This window comes from Dendropsophus ebraccatus, chromosome 6 (assembly GCF_027789765.1).
Source record: "Dendropsophus ebraccatus isolate aDenEbr1 chromosome 6, aDenEbr1.pat, whole genome shotgun sequence".
Lineage (NCBI taxonomy): Eukaryota > Metazoa > Chordata > Amphibia > Anura > Hylidae > Dendropsophus > Dendropsophus ebraccatus.
In genome coordinates, this window is record NC_091459.1 from 100,844,890 (window position 1) to 100,865,132 (window position 20,243).

Genomic DNA, 20,243 nt, shown 5'->3' on the forward strand with positions numbered 1-20,243 from the left:
CTCAGTTGCCCCTAGCAACCAATCAGATTCCACCTTTCATTCCTCACAGACTCTTTGGAAAATGAAAGGTGGAATCTGATTGGTTGCTAGGGGCAACTGAGCCTGTTTCTCTTTACACCATGTTTGATAAATCTACCCCTTTGGGCGCATACTGTAACTTTGCTTGGCTCTGATTTCATATTAAAGCATACAGAGATGGTATAACCCTATTACAGAATGTTCATGCAACATTTTAGGCTTGTGACTTGATGGTATTGATGCAAGTTTTGGTCTAAATCTGCAATGGTTAGCTGATAGGTTCACACTGAATTTTTGCGGTTCAAATTTTTTTTTTTCTAATTTAAAAGTCAGGAAAAAAAATAGATGGTAAAAATGGATGCTGGTGTCTGCCATATTGAATCCGTTTTCCATTGGCATACTTTACTTAAATAAAAATTAATCGAAAATAATTTAACATACACAGAAATAGGCTATGTTCACACAATGTCTAACAGCGGGCCGCCGGGCTGCACTCAGCCCGTTACTGCAGTCGATACCTCCATATTGGCTGCAGGCACGTTCTTTTTTCACAATTGATTTGCAGGCACAGGCGGCTGTGCCCGCAAATCAATTAGCCATTCACTCCAATGCAATATGCGGCCGCGCTGCACATTGCGTTGTGTGAACAGCTGATCGACAGCCATTGACAGCAATTGACAGGCACATTATTCTAATGCCCGTTCTAAAGATCGGGCGTTAGAATAACGATGTGAGAACACAGCGGGTGGCATTGCATTGATTTCAATGCAATGCCGCCCCTGCAGTAAAGAACGGACGCTAAAGGCAATTGCAATCAGCATGTGTTCTTTACTTTAAAAGAACGTTGTGTGAACATAGCCGTATGGTAACCACGTTCCTGTAAGTTAGAATTAAACATACTGAAATGGATGCAGAAATGCAGTGTGAATCTACTCTAGCCTCATTTGATGAGAAAGCAAATTAAAATCTACTGCAGAAATCTAAAGGTAATTTATGGCGGAAATATCCATTGGGGGAGAGTGTAAAGGGAAACTGGCCAGTTTCACTTTACACCATGTTTGATAAATCTCCCCCCTAGTGTCAACACTGGATAGACTGAGATATTATCCTCTAAAAATGTAGGGTGTTTTGCACAAGTAACATGTGGTGGCACATGGAGAACATATGGCTCCATATAATGGAACCATAAAGACTTGAGGAATGAAAGAGTTTTCCAGCCAGAACTGATTGATGGTGTATCCTCAGTGTAGGTCATCTATAGCTGATTGTTGGGGCATTGGCTCCCAACACCTGATCATCTTTTTGGGCGAGCTGTGGGGCTTGGTTGTAAACACAGTGTACAGAGCCTTTATGCCGTACCTTAGGTAGTGCGGGTGCCAGATTACTGCAGCTTAGCTCCTATTGAAGGGTATGGGAGCTGAGTTGCAGTATCCCAGCATGGCCACTACATATTGTAAGGAGACAAGGCTTCCAGCTCCGTACACTGTGCTTATACCCGGCCCTTGCTGCCCACCTGTACAGCTGATTGGAAAGGGTGCCGACGGGGCATAATCATGCTGATCAGCTGTTGAGCATTTTTCCTTTAAAACCCCTTTAAGGGGCATAAGAATAAAGTTTTTTCTGCTCTATAGTCACCACATACTGACAATACAGAACGGATGCAATATAAATAATAAATATAGGAATAATTCCATTCTTGTGTATGCTTTTCTTCATGTTTATTATACCTTAGATCAGTGCTGGTTGTGAGGATGAAATCCTACATGATGCTCTTTCTGTTTCTTGATGCTTGTCCTTAATACCCATCTTTGTAAATAGCATTTGACGGAAGGGTTGGCACATGAAGAAATAAATCACAGGATCAAGACAGACATTTGCAGCAGACAGAAGCAAAGTTATCTCTTTTACATAGTAGAGTTTTTTTCTGTATTCACAAGAGTAATCCTTTTCAGTCTGACTAATCGTGTATGGAATCCGACACAGGTGATAGGGAACGAAGCAGACAAAGAAAACAATCAAGATGCTATATATATTACGGGTGGACTTTCTGCCAGCGTTTGAACCCCTTCTAAACTTCTGACGAGAAAGGAATATTTTCCTCGAAATGGAAGCATAAAATATAAGCAGCATGGAAAACACCAGCACAAATATACAGATACTGATATAATTCGAGGCCTTATGCCATTTTACCCCCAGCTCACTCTTTAGCTGGGCACAACTGACTTTTACCGTTGTGTCATATTGTTGATTGGTCAGGATCATATTGGGGACCGAAATAAAAGCCATAAGTGTCCATACCAGCACAGCTATGACCTTACTATAGAAAACACTCTGAAGAGAAGTAGAGGTGTTCAGTGGTCTCACGATTTTGAAATATCTATCAAATCCCAGAATGCCTAAGAATATAATTCCAATGTACATGTTCAGATAAAAAAAGACGGCGGAGAAGCGGCAGACGAATACACGCAACTCTTCATTCCCGAATCCTGCATCACTTATTATCTTCATCGGAAATGTGAGGGTCATTAAAAGATCAGCAATCACAATGTTTTTCAGGTAGACAATGAAGCTCCTGTTACTGGGAATGTAGCAGAATATCCATAGATTCAGGCCATTTAGGAGAATTCCCACAATGAAGATGATAGTATACAGGGCAGGCAGCACTGTAGTGGTCAATACCCCTACATTAGGAATACATTCAGAATGATTTCCCTTTAGCTCTTCAGAGAAATTACTCATTTTTAATTTTCGGATGAGGGTGTTTTATAATTGACTATTTTATTCCGTCAATTACAAGATCCTGAGATATGACTGAGGATATCAATGTCTCCTGTTAATGGATTGCAATCTAATTTTTGAGCTTCCACTTAAAAGGATGCAGCTAACAGGAAAACATGACGGCACATTCAAAGCTGCTGTAATTTAGCAAATGCCTTGCTTTCTTCAGGGCGAGACTCCTTGGGAAATCCATTTTAGTTGTTATTGCAGCAATTATCCGTAACCATCAGAAACATGAACAAAAGCTTCTTCTTTATGTTGGAAGTTGCTTAGACAACTTTTTTGTCAACCATTGTAGGTTAGCACAGGGTGTTTGCATTGGATTTGTACCTTACTGGACTCCGTTCACAACATTCCCAAGGGCTGGATCATTCTGCAGGTTAAACTTCGTATCTTCCTCTCCCATATGTAGCTCCTCTTTGTTTCCAGGAACAAACAGCTGTAGATATAAATTCAGTTTATAGAGTTACTTTATGCAGAACATTAGTAATAACCTTTAGACTATGTTCACACTACGTATGAGACCGGCCATTCTGTGACCCAGCCGGGTCACTGAACGGCCGGTCTCTGCTCGGATGATCTTTCCGGCCGCAGGGTTCTGATGCGGGAGCATCAGCGCGCGCCTGTATCAGAACCTCCCAAAGCACACTATGAAGCAAGCGGCCAGAGCCGCTCGCTTTATTGTGTGAACTGATAGGGTTCCCTACGGCCGCAATTCATTGAATTGCAGCCGCAGAAAACTGAAATGTCAGTTATTTGCGGTGCCGCACGAGCTTATACTGTGTGTATACGCTCCAGCCTGGATCCCATAGAAATGTAGGCAATGTTCCACACTGCATAAAGTACGGCCGATGGCAACAACGGCCATACTTTTACGTAGTGTGAACATAGCCTTAATCTATAGTTATCTCTATAATTTGTCTTTTAATTGGTCGCTATCATGTATTATATATAGCAAATTGTAATATTGTCAAAATGTTATTTCATTGACATATAAGAGAAGATCATTTAGGTCGGCATTATTAATATATTGAGTTAAACGTTTCTGCTTAAACAGGAAGTAAAGCATAAGACACTGGTGTCAGACTGCAGCCTTAAGCTATTGCAAAATTACAATTCCCATTATGTCTGGACTGCTAAAGCTTGATGGGAGTTGATGGCAATTGTAGTTTTACAATAGCTGGAGGACCTGGAGTTTAACAATCCTAGCAGTAGTTAAAGGGATTGTCCGGGAGGAAACTAATGTACATTTAACTATGCTGCCGGGCATCGAGGGCTGTCAGTGACCCATACTTACCTCTGCCGATCTGCCGGATTCCAGGCCGCCTGCTCTCTACTTTCAGCAATTTCAAAGCATCCTGTCACACACTTTTCCATTTCCGGAGAGAATGGCGCATCACCTGATGTTTTGAAATAGCTGACAGTGGCGGAGAGCAGGCGGCCCAAAATCCGGCAGTGGAACGGGAGGTGTAAGTATATATCACTGACATCTCCCCCACAGCCCCAACAGCATAGTTAAAAGTAATTTTATCCTGGACAACCCCTTTAAGATCTTTTTAATAAATATATAAGCAGAGAGAGGTCAGAATGGCTAAAGAAGTAGAGCCGTGTCCGTGATCTGGCGAGGATTCAGGATGAGCAAAAAAATTCTCCTATTTTGCCATTTTGTCATGACCCTGGTCTACAGAACAAAATGGGAGAGTAAATTTTTCAGTATTTCTCAGGAATTCACTTAAAATAAGTCACAAACCTGGTGCCACCTTTAAACAATAAATGGACAAACAATGTAATGGACAGCGATTTAGAAAAATCTAAAGAAAATTTTCTCTTTTTTCCCACCAGAAACCTGAATTTTGGAGTTTGTTTTTTATACAGTGTGTGCACTGATGGACACTTTTCCATAGACTTTAACAGAACACATTATTAAAGTAAACATTATTACATTGTGTGAACCCAGCCTTAAAAGGAACCAGTTACCAACCCTGACCTCTCTTTTTCAGTAAATACTTGTATTCCCCTTGAAATATCAATTTCCAAAACATGTTTTCTTATATATCTGTGCCATGCTGTTCCTCTGTTATTTTTACTAGAAATCACGATACGAATCACTAACCAATTGGGTGTTACCAGTTGGGGGCGTGTCCTTAAACAGTCTTGTACTCTTTGCCCTGATTGAATAGTTTCAGGCAGTGTACAGACACGCCCCCAGTTATTAACACCCAGTTGGTTGCTTGTCATACATTTCTAGTAAGAATAACAGAGGAACAGCACAACAAAAGCTATAAGAATAGATGTTCCAGAATTGTTATTTCAAGGAAATTTCATATATTTGCTAAAACAGAGAGATCAGGAGTGGGGACAAGTCCTCTTTAGGGGTTGTGTTCCAAGGCTGTCTGTTTCTGGTTGACCAGTGATTAGTAATTCTTTAGTTACTGTTAGTTACAGATAGAACATTACCATATAAGGCATCACTAACATACTGTAATAAACTTTAAAAAAAGAAACTTTCTTTAAGGGTATGTTCACACTTAACGGATCCGCAGCTGATTTTCTGCTGCGGATCCGCAGCAGATTTCATTTAAATAACTGAACACACCATCAAATCTGCACCATCAAATCTGCTGCGGATCTGCTGCAGATCTGGTGCGAATCCTGTAGGTGTGAACGCACCCTTAATGTATCTGTCAGAGCAACCTACTGTATTTTACAAACTTTATAAAAGTGTTTTAAACAAATCATTATTACTTAGAAAGATTGTAATAGTAAGTAATAATGATTTGTTTGAAACACTGTTTTATAAAGTTTGTAAAATACAGTAGGTTGCTCTGACAGATACATTAAGGCTGGGTTCACACTACGTATATTTGAGGCTGTATGTTTGAGGCTGTATAGCAACCAAAACAAGGAGTGGATTGAAAACACAGAAAGGCTATGTTCACATAATGTTGTAATTGAGTGGATGGCCATCATTTAATGGCAAATATTTGCTGTTATTTTAAAACAACGGCTGTTATATTGAAATAATGGAAGTTATTTACCGTTATATGGCGGCCATCCACTCAATTTCAACATTGTGTGAACAGATCCTTTCTGGGTTTTCAATCCACTCCTGGTTTTGGTTGCTATGAGGACCTGACATGAGGACCAAATACAGCCTGAAATATACATAGTGTGAACCCAGCTAAGGGTGCGTTCACACCTACAGGATCCGCAGCAGATTTGATGGTGCAGATTTGATGCTGTGTTCAGTTATTTAAATGAAATCTGCTGCAGATCTGCTGCGGATCCTGTCGGTGTGAACGCACCCTTAATGTATCTGTCAGAGCAACCTACTGTATTTTACAAACTTTATAAAACAGTGTTTCAAACAAATCATTATTACTTATTTTTTTATGACACAAGTCAATCTTTCTATGTAGTTTAATATTAATATACTTATATTTTGAGCAAATTTATTATCTCTTTTGTCACAGAATAAACTGCAACATGTGTTCTGCTTTCTGTTTACTGGAAAGATAAACATTAGACCTAAATAGCCCTAGAAATGTGACTTATAAGAATAGTATTGCAAAGATACTCTCTGGGGATTTCCTAATGCTACAGTATATACAATAACCATGTGATACTCTATCCCGCACCGACGCTGATCTGCTAATGGAAAAAAGAAAAAATAAGGGATGTACCTGATGTTACATTTGCTTTAAGGCAAAGCAACTGGACGTTCCCATAACTTTCAAGTTATTTCAATGCATGTATGACCACCTCCTTCCTAAAAACAAAAATCATGGCTAACAGTACCTGTACCTCTGCCAATTTAAACTACATTAAAGGGTTAATTTCCATCTCTGATAATTATCCCCTATTGACATGAGAGGGTAGAACATGCCCATCAGTGGGGTCCAACCACAGGAACCTCCACTAATCATAAGAACGGAGGGAATTGTACCTTTGAATAAATCTGGCTTCTACAGTATATAGGCTAGAATAGTCCAATAAGAAGTCAATGAAATATCAAGACCTTTCTCTAGTGTTACTTTATTTTGCACCACAATCTCTCTAATTAGAGGACATTCCTCTTATGTCTTATTTTGATGTACTGTCCCTTTTAGAGGTCTGTGAGCAGTACATTAGATTCAAAAAAGATTCAAAAGATAAAAAAAAAAAAAATTACAACTGTTAGCAGTTCAAATATGTCTGCAACAGGACAGTTATTCATAGCCCCATTAACAGGCTGTACATGAAAGGACTTAATATGATCTGAAGTGACTGCTGGGGACTGGTCATCAAAGTCTTAGCTAGGTCGGGACTAGCTTTGGGAAGATCGAGAATCCATGTGGTGTTGGTGTAAAAGGGCAGATAAGCACATGTTCATGCTCCCCATTGGAAACACATAATCTCCTTCCAGGTATAAACATATAGGGGGATATTTATCAAAGATGGTGTAAAGTGAAACTGGCTCAGTTGCCCCTAGCAACCAATCAGATTCCACCTTTCATTTTCCAAAGGGTCTGTGAGGAATAAAAAGTGGAATCTGATTGGTTGCTAGGAGCAACCTTTACACCATGTCTGATAAATCTCCCCCATAATCTTTTTACCCCACTTAATGTGTCAGTGTCATAAAATTTCCCATCCCAGAATGTCATACAGTGTCTTTCATACAATGTTCTTTAGAAATTCCCAAAGGGACAATGTTAATAAAATGATAATGTCCAACTCCCATGCGATAAATTCTTTTAAATATCATAAAATACAAACACAAACGCAAAATATCTAGACAAAAAAGAAACATTTAGTTATTAAACCCATGTGATTTTTTATTTTCTCATAATTTTTGGAAGGGAGTGGTGTGCTGCTGTTCTATTGAACTCTCTGGGCTAGGCAAAGGTTGCCAAGTGCTGTACTCTCTGTACTTGCTAGCCATATTTCCTTGGCCAATTGAGTTGAGAAGCACACAGTCTACAGGGAAGCATAAGACCCTCTCTCGTGATGGGTAGGGGTCCTCAGTTCATGATGAGTTTCTTACTTGGTAAATTCCCCATCTAAGGATGAAAAAAATGTAGAATTCTCAATATCCTCCTCCCCTTTTGCTATATAGTCACAACAGGCCATGTGGTACGATTTCCCTAACAAAGTCCCTTTAAATAAGCACTGCAGGGTCTCATATAGTGCAGTATAGGCCATTATTGTGTGTATGCCTTGTTGTGTATGCCTTGTGCTTACCTTTAAAAGCTAATGTGGCAGGCATGAGTTTTCAGCCATACTGATTTCTACCTCTACACTTTTGTTAATCACCTGACAGCTAAAGTCCAGACTGATAAGACTCATAAGTTGGTGTCAGTTCACATTATGAGCTGTTTAGATGTTTTTTTTTCCTATTCTAAATTTTTAGAGAAATATTACCATAAGAAGAAAGGGATTTGACCTGCAATCACAATTGAGGTGTTTTATGAAGATTTGAAGTCCTAAGGCTGCATTCTCATATTGTGTTTTTAACACACTGTGGCTGTGTTCTTGTTGTGGCTTTTCCAAATTGCAGTAAAAATTATGCATTTTTAAGGAGTTTTGTGCAATTGCAGTAAGGGAGCACCCTTTTCTAGTGATTTATGGAAATTTGCATTAAAAATGCAAAAAAAAAAAAAAAAAAAAAAAAGAACAGACAACAAAAACACGCCTCAGTGGAGGCGTAGAACTACCTTAAATACTGATCCCATAGAAGTAAGATATATAGAGCTGGATGGGGAGGGGAGGGGAAGGGCTGCCAGGAGGGATCTGGCAGGTGATAATGTAATCATGCAGTTCTTAGGAAGTTAGCTGACCCAGGAAAAACACATTAAGCACTGCAATTTTCTGTGGGTCAGTCTGTTGATCACATGAGTTATGATAATGGAATTCATGGATGTGGCTGTGCTAAATTGCAACAGATAAGAGACACGATAACTATTCTGTAACTGTAAATAGCTGTGCCCTAACAATTACATGACCAACAGGAAATATCATACAATAGATAGGAAACTAAGAAGATTGGCATTTACCTCTCTACAAGGGACGTAGCCTACCATCCTAAAATACTATGCCATGGAACAAAAAATTAATATTTTGGTGCATTACCTTCTCCAATAAATAGTTGGTGTAAACTTAAACTTGTGACAGCAAACAGACCCGACAGTCTACAGATTTATGAGACTGAGCCAGATTCATTGGTAAGTCTGTGTTCACTGTAAACAATCTAGTGCATTTAAAGTCTTTAGACACAAAAACATTATACAATTTTAGTAAAACCCCTCATAGTTTGCAAAAAAGTTGGAAAAATTAAATGAATAAAATGTTTGTAATTTGACAAGGGGGACTGGCTTTTAAGTAAATGTGTGTGGCTTTTACACTGCCAGGTGTCTCTTTGAACATGCCACAAATGTGCCATAAAGTACACCAACTAATACATGGTCTAAACATACAAGGTAACACAATGTGTTGATGTAATAAAGGAACCTGCATGAAAATCTACACTGGAGAGTGTCACTGCTTTACCTTTAAAGGATACTACACGGACACTAGCGTTCTGCCCTTTCCTCTATCTGTAGTGCCGATTACCCTCTGTTGGTTATCTAAACATAGAGGGTTTAAGGAGGAGCCACATTCATCTAATAAAATGAGCTAATGCCGATCACTATTAAACTGACTAACCTATGCTTTCACTGTCTAGGCATTAGACTATAGTAGTAAATTGTAAATCTTCAAATACAAAATGTAAAACCATAAGCAACTAATAAAGAAAGTTTTGTATGTGAATTAAACAGTACATAAACCTAGAGACTATCTATCTGAGAGCAGCATAAACTGGTGAGAGAAGCTAATTACAGTACTGTATTGCATATACAGTATACGCTGTTGCCATATGCGACCCTGGCCACCGGGCCACGTGAGTCTAGCATCCCTGACCACAGTCAGGACTCTGCGATTGATAACCGAAACACGTGTTGGGAGCATAGGTAGGGTGAGTGTAGGGGGAAGACGGCAGGGGTAGAACGGGGCAGGGGCCGTCCTTTTTAGGGCAATCACCCCGCTACTCCCTGAGCGAGAAGGGTTAGAGTGGTGCACCCATTAGGGGCGAATAGGGTCTTGTGCTCCCCTCGTGTGGTGTACATATGACTATGTCTCACAGCCCCTCTTGCTGTTATACTGTGTATAGACATTATAACTAACTTATACAAATGTTTTGGTTGAGTTGGTGCTTAGTGGTTGTGTTTGTCAGTATACACAGTGTTTTTCGCACACTCATTTATATGTGTTGTGGCTTTAGTGCCGTATGATTTGTTTGGTGGCATTCTGTGATTATATTGATTTTTGAGGACTCTCTGACTTGTGTTCCTTTGTTGTGGACCATTGTTGTGATAATTGCTTGGGAAGGAGTCCTCCCCATTATAAGGGCTCAGTAAACCATGATATATAAGTACTGATCCACAGCTGCTGATCTCCTGTTTTCTGAATAGACTGTGCGTAGACAGCTGTCACTCAGCAGTGGGTGGGAGGTGAGATCGGCACTGTGCTTGGTCTATCAGAGGAACGCTTGCATTACACTGTAATACATTGCTGTAACCAGCTTCTCTGTCACTTGCTTATACTGCTGACAGGACAGCATAAACCTAGTGGCAGAGTCCCTTTAATTGTCTGAAACCAGAATACTCTCTTAGAGCATGGCCACACTTGACATACTTGTTTTTGCAAAGAAATGCACAAAGATATGAAAATACATGATGGTAGAGATGGAGCCTTGATGTTATGACTTTACATAGGACTGCATGTTAATCTATTGCATCTTAACTTCACTAATTATCAGACTACAATGTCAGTCCCAGATTACAACTAATAACATGAACTACAGCAATTCATCAAACAGGTATTATTCAGATATGGAAGATACACACAGCAATCCGTCACCTGTTAGCGCAGTGATGAATAGGTTTTTGCTCTTTGTCGGTTATTTTGGAAATATGACTTTATTGTACACAAAATAGCCGTCATGATTCAATGCTGTGATATAAATAGACTATGGCATACAGAATGCTAGCTGCTATGTGCATAGTCACCTGCCTAACTGAGACAATGGCTAACATACACTTCAATAGTAAAATGACTGCTTTGCTTGAGTACGAACCTGAATCCACTGAGCCAGCAGAGCTTCTGTCTCAGCAATACTCAGGAGGATGTCTTCAAAGTGCTTGAACAGTTGTAAAGTTGCATGATAAAAACAGTGTTTTGGAAATGTCCGCCAACTTGCTGCCGAAATGTCAACTATTACAGATGTGCAGATGGAGTAAGATACAGGGAGTGGATAGGGAGTGGGTTTATAATAAGGAAACGTCCAATGGTTCAGCCCCCAAAGCCTCTAAAAGAGCTAAATGCAGCCTATCGTTCCCATGTCTGCTCTTGACCTCTACACTACTGCTGAATTAATTTCCTAGCTAACCACAGAACACATTGGAGGATATAGTCTGCTGCTTCCTATTAACTATTGGTGGCTTTTATACAACAGTTTGACACAAGTTAACATCCATCTGCACATGGAAGGCAGGAAATGAAAACTTTTCAGATGGAACGAAATTAGAGGATTTCTTCGACTTGTTGGGCCCTATTATATTATACATTGGATGGGTGTTCATTCTTTGCTTACTTTAAAGGGGTAGTACTTTCCCTTGAGGAAAGCTTTATAAAGACATGCAGAGACTTAAACCCATTCCTGCTCAACTGGGAATTCTGGGAAGCATGTGCACAGCAGCTTCCTGATGCTGCATTTTAGAGGTCAGTGTTTCACTGCAGCTAGGAGTCTAAGAACATGACTAGAGATACATGACACCAGGCAAGAAATCTCTCCAGAAGAAAAGATTATTTCAGGAGAAATTTCAGGCTTGATGTATATCCCCAGTCATGTTCTAAGATTCCTAATTGGAGTGAAATGCTGACTTGAAGGGAAAGCTACTTTACCTCTAAAATGTGGCATCAGAGCAAAACTTTGCATGTTCTTCTTGCTCTGATGACTTATCGTTCTGATTTTGTCATGGGAACTCTGTTCTTGTTGTATATGTGTTATATATGTGGGTTGGCACCTATGTGTATATGTGTTATATATGTGTTATACACTCACTGGCCACTTTATTAGGTACACCATGCTAGTAACGGGTTGGACCCCCTTTTGCCTTCAGAACTGCCTGAATTCTTCGTGGCATAGATTCAACAAGGTGCTGGAAGCATTCCTCAGAGATTTTGGTCCATATTGACATGATGGCATCACACAGTTGCCGCAGATTTGTCGGCTGCACATCCATGATGCGAATCTCCCGTTCCACCACATCCCAAAGATGCTCTATTGGATTGAGATCTGGTGACTGTGGAGGCCATTTGAGTACAGTGAACTCATTGTCATGTTCAAGAAACCAGTCTGAGATGATTCTAGCTTTATGACATGGCGCATTATCCTGCTGAAAGTAGCCATCAGATGTTGGGTACATTGTGGTCATAAAGGGATGGACATGGTCAGCAACAATACTCAGGTAGGCTGTGGCGTTGCAACGATGTTCAATTGGTACCAAGGGGCCCAAAGAGTGCCAAGAAAATATTCCCCACACCATGACACCACCACCACCAGCCTGAACCGTTGATACAAGGCAGGATGGATCCATGCTTTCATTTTGTTGACGCCAAATTCTGACCCTACCATCCGAATGTCGCAGCAGAAATCGAGACTCATCAGACCAGACAACGTTTTTCCAATCTTCTACTGTCAATTTCGATGAGCTTGTGCAAATTGTAGCCTCAGTTTCCTGTTCTTAGCTGAAAGGAGTGGCACCCGGTGTGGTCTTCTGCTGCTGTAGCCCATCTGCCTCAAAGTGCGACATACTGTGCATTCAGAGATGCTCTTCTGCCTACCTTGGTTGTAACGGTTGGCTATTTGAGTCACTGTTGCCTTTCTATCAGCCTGAACCAGTCTGCCCATTCTCCTCTGACCTCTAGCATCAACAAGGCATTTCCGCCCACAGAACTGCCGCTCACTGGGTGTTTTTTCTTTTTCGGACCATTCTCTGTAAACCCTAGAGATGGTTGTGCGTGAAAATCCCAGTAGATCAGCAGTTTCTGAAATACTCAGACCAGCCCTTCTGGCGCCAACAACCATGCCACGTTCAAAGGCACTCAAATCACCTTTCTTCCCCATACTGATGCTCGGTTTGAACTGCAGGAGATTGTTTTGACCATGTCTACATGCCTAAATGCACTGAGTTTCCGCCATGTGATTGGCTGATTAGAAATTAAGTGGTAACGTGCAGTTGGACAAGTGTACCTAATAAAGTGGCCGGTGAGTGTACATGTGGGTTGACACCTATTGAAAGTAACACTCGACAGGGTCCAACAGCATCGGTAGGATAGAGTCCGACAGCATCCAAAATAGAATTTCAAAGGCTTTTTTAGCACATCAGGTACATGTAGCGGCGTTTCGACCTTGTGGTCTATATGCTTGATAAAAACCGCAGGGACGAAACATGTAGACCGCAAGGTTGAAACGCCGCTACATGTACCTGATGTGCTAATAAAGCCTTTGAAATTCTACTTTGGATGCTGTCGGACTCTACCTATTGAAAGTAACACACGTGGCTATTACTGGGTTCAGAGGTGAACAGATCCCAGGGTTTGTTTGCCCAGGTTTAACCCACATAATAATATAATAATAATAATTTTTATTTATATAGCGCCAACAGATTCCGCAGCACTTTACAATTCTGGGGGTACATACAGTACATAGACAAAAAATAGACATTACAGAGATATACATATAATTATCCATACATGAGGAGTGAGGTCCCTGCTCGCATGCATGAGCTTACAGACTACCAGGAGGGGGTTTGAGATAAAATGGCAGAGGAGCAAAGTGCATCATTGTTCTTATGGTCCGGCCATCTTTATAAATAAGGCAGTGCAGGTAAGAGTGGGTGAACCTGTCACCAGCCAATGCCTGCATGCACAGGTCTAAGTGCTTAGTGCTAAGTACATATTCCCAATGCAGATGAATTCAATGACAATGTTTAACAACAGCCCAACCTAATGGCAATATAATGACAGAGGGCAGAAGAAAAATCCATAACAGACCTTTCAGGGTTTTTTTTTCCCTAACTTTTTTCTATATAGTACTCTGAAAAAGTTTTGTGAGCTTTTCAGCCTGTGGGGAATGTCTTCTTTTTGGCATATGACTTTCTATGTGACTATTTGTCATCACTTTTTGGGGTGTCTTACTTTATTGCAGTTGCTGTAAGGGAGAACAATGTTGTGAGACAATGCATAAATGAAGTTAAGTGTTCAACGTTACCACATTGTTGGTCAGTTCACCACTGGTGGCAGTCATTTAAGCCTTTCAATGCAGCGAGGTAAGGAGATTGTGACATTGAATGGGCTGAATCACAGGTACTGCACCCGTCAGGTGTCCAATTAGCACCCGCTTCTGATGTGTTTCTCTTAATAGAGTCTGTCTCAGGCAGACTCTATTAGCAGAGTACCAATTTCACTGCATTGCATAGATCAGTATTGTTTATAAAAGGTCCTTAGAAGGATTTAACTCCTAGACCACCCATGCTGTACGGGTAGACTACTCATGCCGTACCCATAAATCATTATCTGCTGTACAGCTATGAAGCAAGCTCGGAGCTGAAGACAGGCTGCTATTAGCGGTGCAATCGTGGTATTTATGCGTAAGTGACAGGAGCAGCTACAGTCACATATCCAGTTATACTCACCTCCGTGCAGTCTGATCGACAATCTTCTCATAGGCAGGCTCTATGAGAAGAGTGCTGATAATACTGACCAATGGTATGTAATTGCACAGCATTGAACAGTATATGAAATCCAATGATTGCATGTAATAGTCCCCCAGGGGAACTTAAAAAGTGTAAAAAAAAAGTTTTAAAACCGTGCCAAAGCCCCTCCTCCAATAAAACTTTAAATCACCCCCTTTACCCATTAAACAAATAAAACATGTGAAAATAATGATATAAATAAAAATATATATTGTAGTGTGCGAAATTGTCGGATCTTTTAAAATATAACAATATTTTTCCTGCATAGAAAACAGCGTAAATACAAGGAGGGGAAAAAACACACCAGGATTGCAGATTTTTTGTTATAAAACCGTCACAATAAGGTTATTTTACTTAATTATTTATTTATTTGTATTTTTATTATTTGCAAAAAAATAGTAAAACCTTAGAGAAGCTATGGAAACGTGAATAGGGCTATGTTCACACAACGTCAAAAATAGAGAAAAGGCGGCTGATTTTGCTATTTAAAATAACGTCTGTTTTTGCCGCGATTTAACTGACTGCAATGCAATGCATTGTAGTCAATGGAAAGACGGCTGTCTACTGCACACAATGTATGGAATAACAGACCTTTTCACCGCAGGTGTCAAAATAATGATCATGACAATTATTTTCGGACGTCTTTTACAAACAGCAGACGTTTTTTATTATTTTCTCACACACAGTTTTTCTTTTTCCACTGTTCTTTCGCCATTTTTACTATTCAATTCAATGGACTTTTCAATGAAGCCACAGCCAAAGGCCAATTAGTAACCCGAGCTAGAATAATGGACCAACAGCCATCATTGCACTAAGGGAAGGCCAGACAGCTAAATGATGTCCGTTATTTTAGACTCAAAATGACAGATGTCATTTGAAACCTCACAAAAAACGTTGTGTGACAATTGGCTATCGTTGTGTTCAGACTGGTGTATAGAATAAAGATATCACATGAGTTTTACCTTAAAGGGCATTATGTAGAGATGGGAACCCCCACAAGTTACAAAATTTGTATTATTTTCTAATTTCACCCCATAAATACATTTTGCGGTTCCCTCATACATTTTATAGTAGATTGAAAGTACACTTGTTCCTGAAAAAAAACAAGCCCTCATATAGCCCTGTAGATTGAGAAATAAAAGTGCTATAGCTCTTAGACGTCGAGGAGGAAAGAACAAAAATGAAAATTTACCTGGTCATTTAGGCCATTTTGGGCTGGGTCATAAAGGGGTTAAAAAGTGTAATAAAACTAATAAATAAATGTTTTTAAAATAGAAAACCTTCCTATAATAAAAGTTCAAATAAAAAAAAATGTAAACCAAAATAAAAATAATCACAATAAAATGTCATGTTTTTAATCCTGCATGGTAATTTGTGCAAACGAAAAATTAATTCAAAATGCAGATTTTTGGTCGCATCATACATCAGAAAAGAGTTAATAAAAAAATAAATAAATTAAAAAGTCTTATCTAAACCAAAATGGTACTAGAAGAACTTTAATAAAACAAAAACTATTATAATGTGGTACCGCTCTAATCATACTAACCCACAGAATACAAATAACCTGTCACTTTTACTGTAATTTGCATGATGGAAAAATACAACCCCCCCAAAATGTATTAAATTACTAGGTTTTTTTTCCAGTTTCACCCCACAAATGTTTTTTTTTTTTTTTCATTACAGTTTTACATTTTATGGCAAAGCTGTATGGCTCTGTATATTGAAAATATATATATACACAAAATTGACTTCGGCACCATGTGTCACTTTACTATTTTCTACTTTCCCTTATACAAGGTGTATTTTGCCTAAAGTTTTGCTGGTCAATAGCCTTCACCAACACCGTTTTTTAATTTCTATGGGTATTTAAATAGACCTTGAGGCTATGTTCACATTACGTAAGAGACCGGCCGTTCCGTGACCTGGCGGGGTCACGGAACGGCCAGTCTCTGCGAAGATCATCCTGGCCAGTACTGCAGTACCGACCGGATGATCTTTCCAGCCGCAGTCTTCTGATGCGGGCCCATCAGCATGCACCCGCATCAGAACTCCTCACAGCACACAATGAAGGTTGCGGCCGGAGCCGCTCGCTTCATTGTGTGAACTGACAGGTCTTTCTGCGACCGCAATTCACTGAATTCCGGGCGCAGAAAACTTTGCGGCACCGCATGGGATCCCGGCTGGACCGTATACTATGTGTATATGCTCCAGCTGGGATCCCATAGAAGAATAGGCAGTGTTCTACACCGTACAAAGTACGGCTGTTGCTGCCGGTGAATACAAATGTACAAATCTGTAAGCATATTTTTTTTTTTTTTTTTTTTATATTAAATATTCTTATTACCTCCATGCAGGTCTTGTCCTTAGATTTTGTTTCTCTGTAGACAAAGAATTCCAGATTAAAGCTTCTTATACTCTCGTGTCAGTAGACTGTGAATGTAGACTGGTGAAGTGGTTAAGCTTCGTTTCTTCATGGAAATAACACACAGTCTGGTTTGCTCGCATGTACTGATGTGGTCACTTCGCATACCCAGTCACTCGCATGTGCTGCATCACAAGAATGAATGGTTATTTACAGAAGTTCTGTTTTCTGTACAAGATTTCTTCACTCACAATCTTCACACATCCCCTTTTCTCCAATTTCTTATTAAAGTAGAAGTTCGGCAAAATTTTTATTAAAGTATTGTATTACCCCCCAAAAGTTATACAAATTACCTATGTACACTTATCACGGGAAATACTTATAAAGTGCTTTTTCCCTGCACTTACTACTGCATAATGTAGTGACATTACTGCAAAGTGCCACCTCTTTATTCCCCTTTAGGGTGCCTTCACACCTACCGACTCGCAGCGTTAATAACGCTGCGAGTCGGCTAGGTCCTGGCAGATCACTGTCATTACATACAAGCAGCGGTCTGAACGACTGCTGCGTGTATGTAAATCTGCCGGCCCCTTAACCCCTTCTGATGCCGGCCGCCTCCCGCTCCGCTCTGTATATATACCTCCTTGCTCCACGGGGTCCCGGCATCCTGCAGTGTGTTGCCCTGCCGCAGGGACCCCGTGGAGCGAGGGCAGGTAATGTATACAGAGCGCAGCGGGAGGCGGCCGGCATCAGAAGGGGTTAAGCGACCGGCAGATTTACATACACACAGCGTTCGTTCAGACCGCTACGTGTATGTAATGACAGTGATCTGCCAGGACCCAGCCGACTTGCAGCGTTATTAACGCTGCGAGTCGGTAGGTGTGAAGGCACCCTTAGACTTCAATGGAGCACATTATTACATTAGAAAAATGGACATGTTTTTTTCTGTATGTGAGCATAGCCTTATTGTTACATAGTTAATAAGGTTGGGAAAAAAAAGTTCAACCTCTACCCTACTGTGTTGATCGAGAGGAAGAAAAAAACCCTCTTGAGGCAAATGTTAAACGTTAAATCAGAAAAAAATCCTTGGATCAATGTCCACATGTCACACGTAATGTAGTACCCTTAACTTGTAATGTTATACTTTTCAAGAAAAATAGCCAGGCCTTGAACTTATTTAAAGGGGTACTCTGGCAAAAATCATTTTCGTTTAAATTAACTGGTGTCAGAAAGTTATATAGGTTTGTAATTTACTTCTATTTACAAATCTCCAGTCTTCCAGCACTTATCAGCTGATGTATGTCCTGCAGGAAGTGGTGTATTCTTTCCAGTCTGACACAGTGCTCTCTGCTGCCACCTCTCTCTATGTCAGGAATTTGCTACTGCTCTGGACAGCTCCTGACATGGACAGAGGTGGCAGCAGAGAGCACTGTGTCAGACTGGAAAGAATACACCACTTCCTGCAGGACATACAGCAGCTAATAAGAAAACTGAAGATTTTTAAATAAAAATACATTTTAAATCTATATAACTTTCTGAAACCAGTTGATTTAAAAGTGGAGTACCCTTTAATGAATCAGCCATGACAACATCATGTGGCAGAGAGTTCCATAGTCTCCCTGCTATTATAGTAAAGAATCTGTGTCTGTGAGGATAATGAAACTTTATTTCCTCAAGACGTGGAGGATGCCCCTTTGTCATGACTACAGGCCTAGTTGTACAAAGATTGTCCGTTCATATATTTGTACTGTACATTGTGATCAGATCAGCCCTAAGATGGCTTATTTCTAAACTAAATAGCCCCAAGTTTAATAACCTGTCTTGGTCCTGTAACCCACCCATTACAGTAATGACCTTGGTTGCCCTCCTCTGCACCCGCTCCAGTTCAGCTGTGTCCTTCCTATATACAGATGCGCCAAACTGTACACAGTATTCCATGTGTGGTCTGACTAGTGACTTGTATACATGCAAAACTACAGTATATAGAAATATCCATGTGGAATAAGACTCTCAATAACACTCATCATTAGCTTAGACACAACTCAACAGGGAAACCTTCCCAGCAATAATTATATAACGTAACTAGACGCATGACACCCTGAATGTGAAAGAGCTACCTCGTCTCAGCTGAGTCATTGAAAGGACAATGGTTTGACTATTCTATGACTACACTTCCCCAATTTCTTCATTTTAGTATTTCTAGGACATGCATGAGGATCTTGTCACTATCCAGTAGTTAATTTATAAACCCTGAAATGGAATTCCTAAAAAGAGAGGTCATGCGTTGCCCATACATAGCAATGTAAATCCATTATCAGGGAACTTGTTAGCAAAAGCATTTTTGTCCCATTTCCAAGTGCTAACCATAACACAAACAAATAGCACTTAGTGCGGAGGACGGGATAAGTGTCGGCCCTAGCTGTATCTCAGTGTATCAGAAGGGATCCACAGCTGGACAATAGCAAATAGTTACCATCTTCCTGGTAGGAGAAGTATGTAATCCCCTAATAGGCAGTCGTATTCAGTACTGCACAGCAGGCAGCAGCTTACATTACTGGCTCTCAGTTATAAACCACCCAAGCAGGATGGAGATAGTTTTGCATATAATAACATGTGTAATGAAGACATTTTACACTTCCATATTACGTCTCCTTAAGTTACTCATATTGTACAGAGTGCTGTGCAATGAATAGCGGCCGCAGAAAACTGACATGTCAGTTGTTTGCGGCGCTGCGAGACATCCCGGTCGGGGCATATACTATGTGTATACGCTCCAGCCAGGATCCCATAGAGGAATAGGCAACGTATGTTTTCGTGAAAAGTAGGTCCGTTGTTGCCGATTACAACGGCCGTACTTTTACGAAAACATACGTTGTGTGAACATAGCCTAAATAAGCTGCTGTTTGGTGTGGTGACACCTGGATCATTGATTTTTCAACATGTTGAAAGAGGTTGAAAGACAACGATCAGCCGACATTGTTGCCTTTTATTATACAAAGAGATTATCGGTCATAGTGGCAGAAAATCGGCCAAATACGTCTGATAATTGCTTTGTGTAATAGAGCTTTAATTCCATAGTTGTGGTGGGCACAGTATCCAGAGTAAAGCTGGCCATATACCCAGGTGGGCTGTCAAACAAACAAACAAACAAAAAAAAGTGCCAGGGATAAATGAATGAAGGGCTCATCCTGGCAGGCAAATAAATGGTATAATATATGGTGCCCCTGGGTACCATAACACCTCCTGAAATA

General features: G+C 40.3%; 2 protein-coding genes across 4 annotated transcripts in view; one reads left to right on the top strand and one right to left on the bottom strand.

The window, feature by feature from the left end:
- Positions 1–20,243, top strand: part of MED12L (mediator complex subunit 12L) — a 393,418-nt gene that overhangs the window by 118,979 nt on the left and 254,196 nt on the right. The gene's annotated exons all lie outside the window — the stretch shown is intronic.
- The window catches only part of P2RY14 (purinergic receptor P2Y14), a 37,032-nt gene continuing 16,909 nt past the window's right edge, over positions 121–20,243 (bottom strand). Inside the window, exons 2-3 of one of the 3 annotated variants that reach the window (XM_069975437.1) lie at positions 16,975–17,177; positions 121–3,235 (exon numbers count right to left, since the gene is read on the bottom strand). In XM_069975437.1, coding sequence (XP_069831538.1) covers positions 1,747–2,757 — 1,011 coding nt within the window. In that variant the 5' untranslated portion in view covers positions 2,758–3,235; positions 16,975–17,177 and the 3' untranslated portion in view covers positions 121–1,746. Of the gene's footprint in view, positions 3,236–10,948; positions 11,064–16,974; positions 17,178–20,243 lie in introns of those variants that run through there. The other 2 variants (XM_069975438.1, XM_069975439.1) reach the window with 2 other exon arrangements.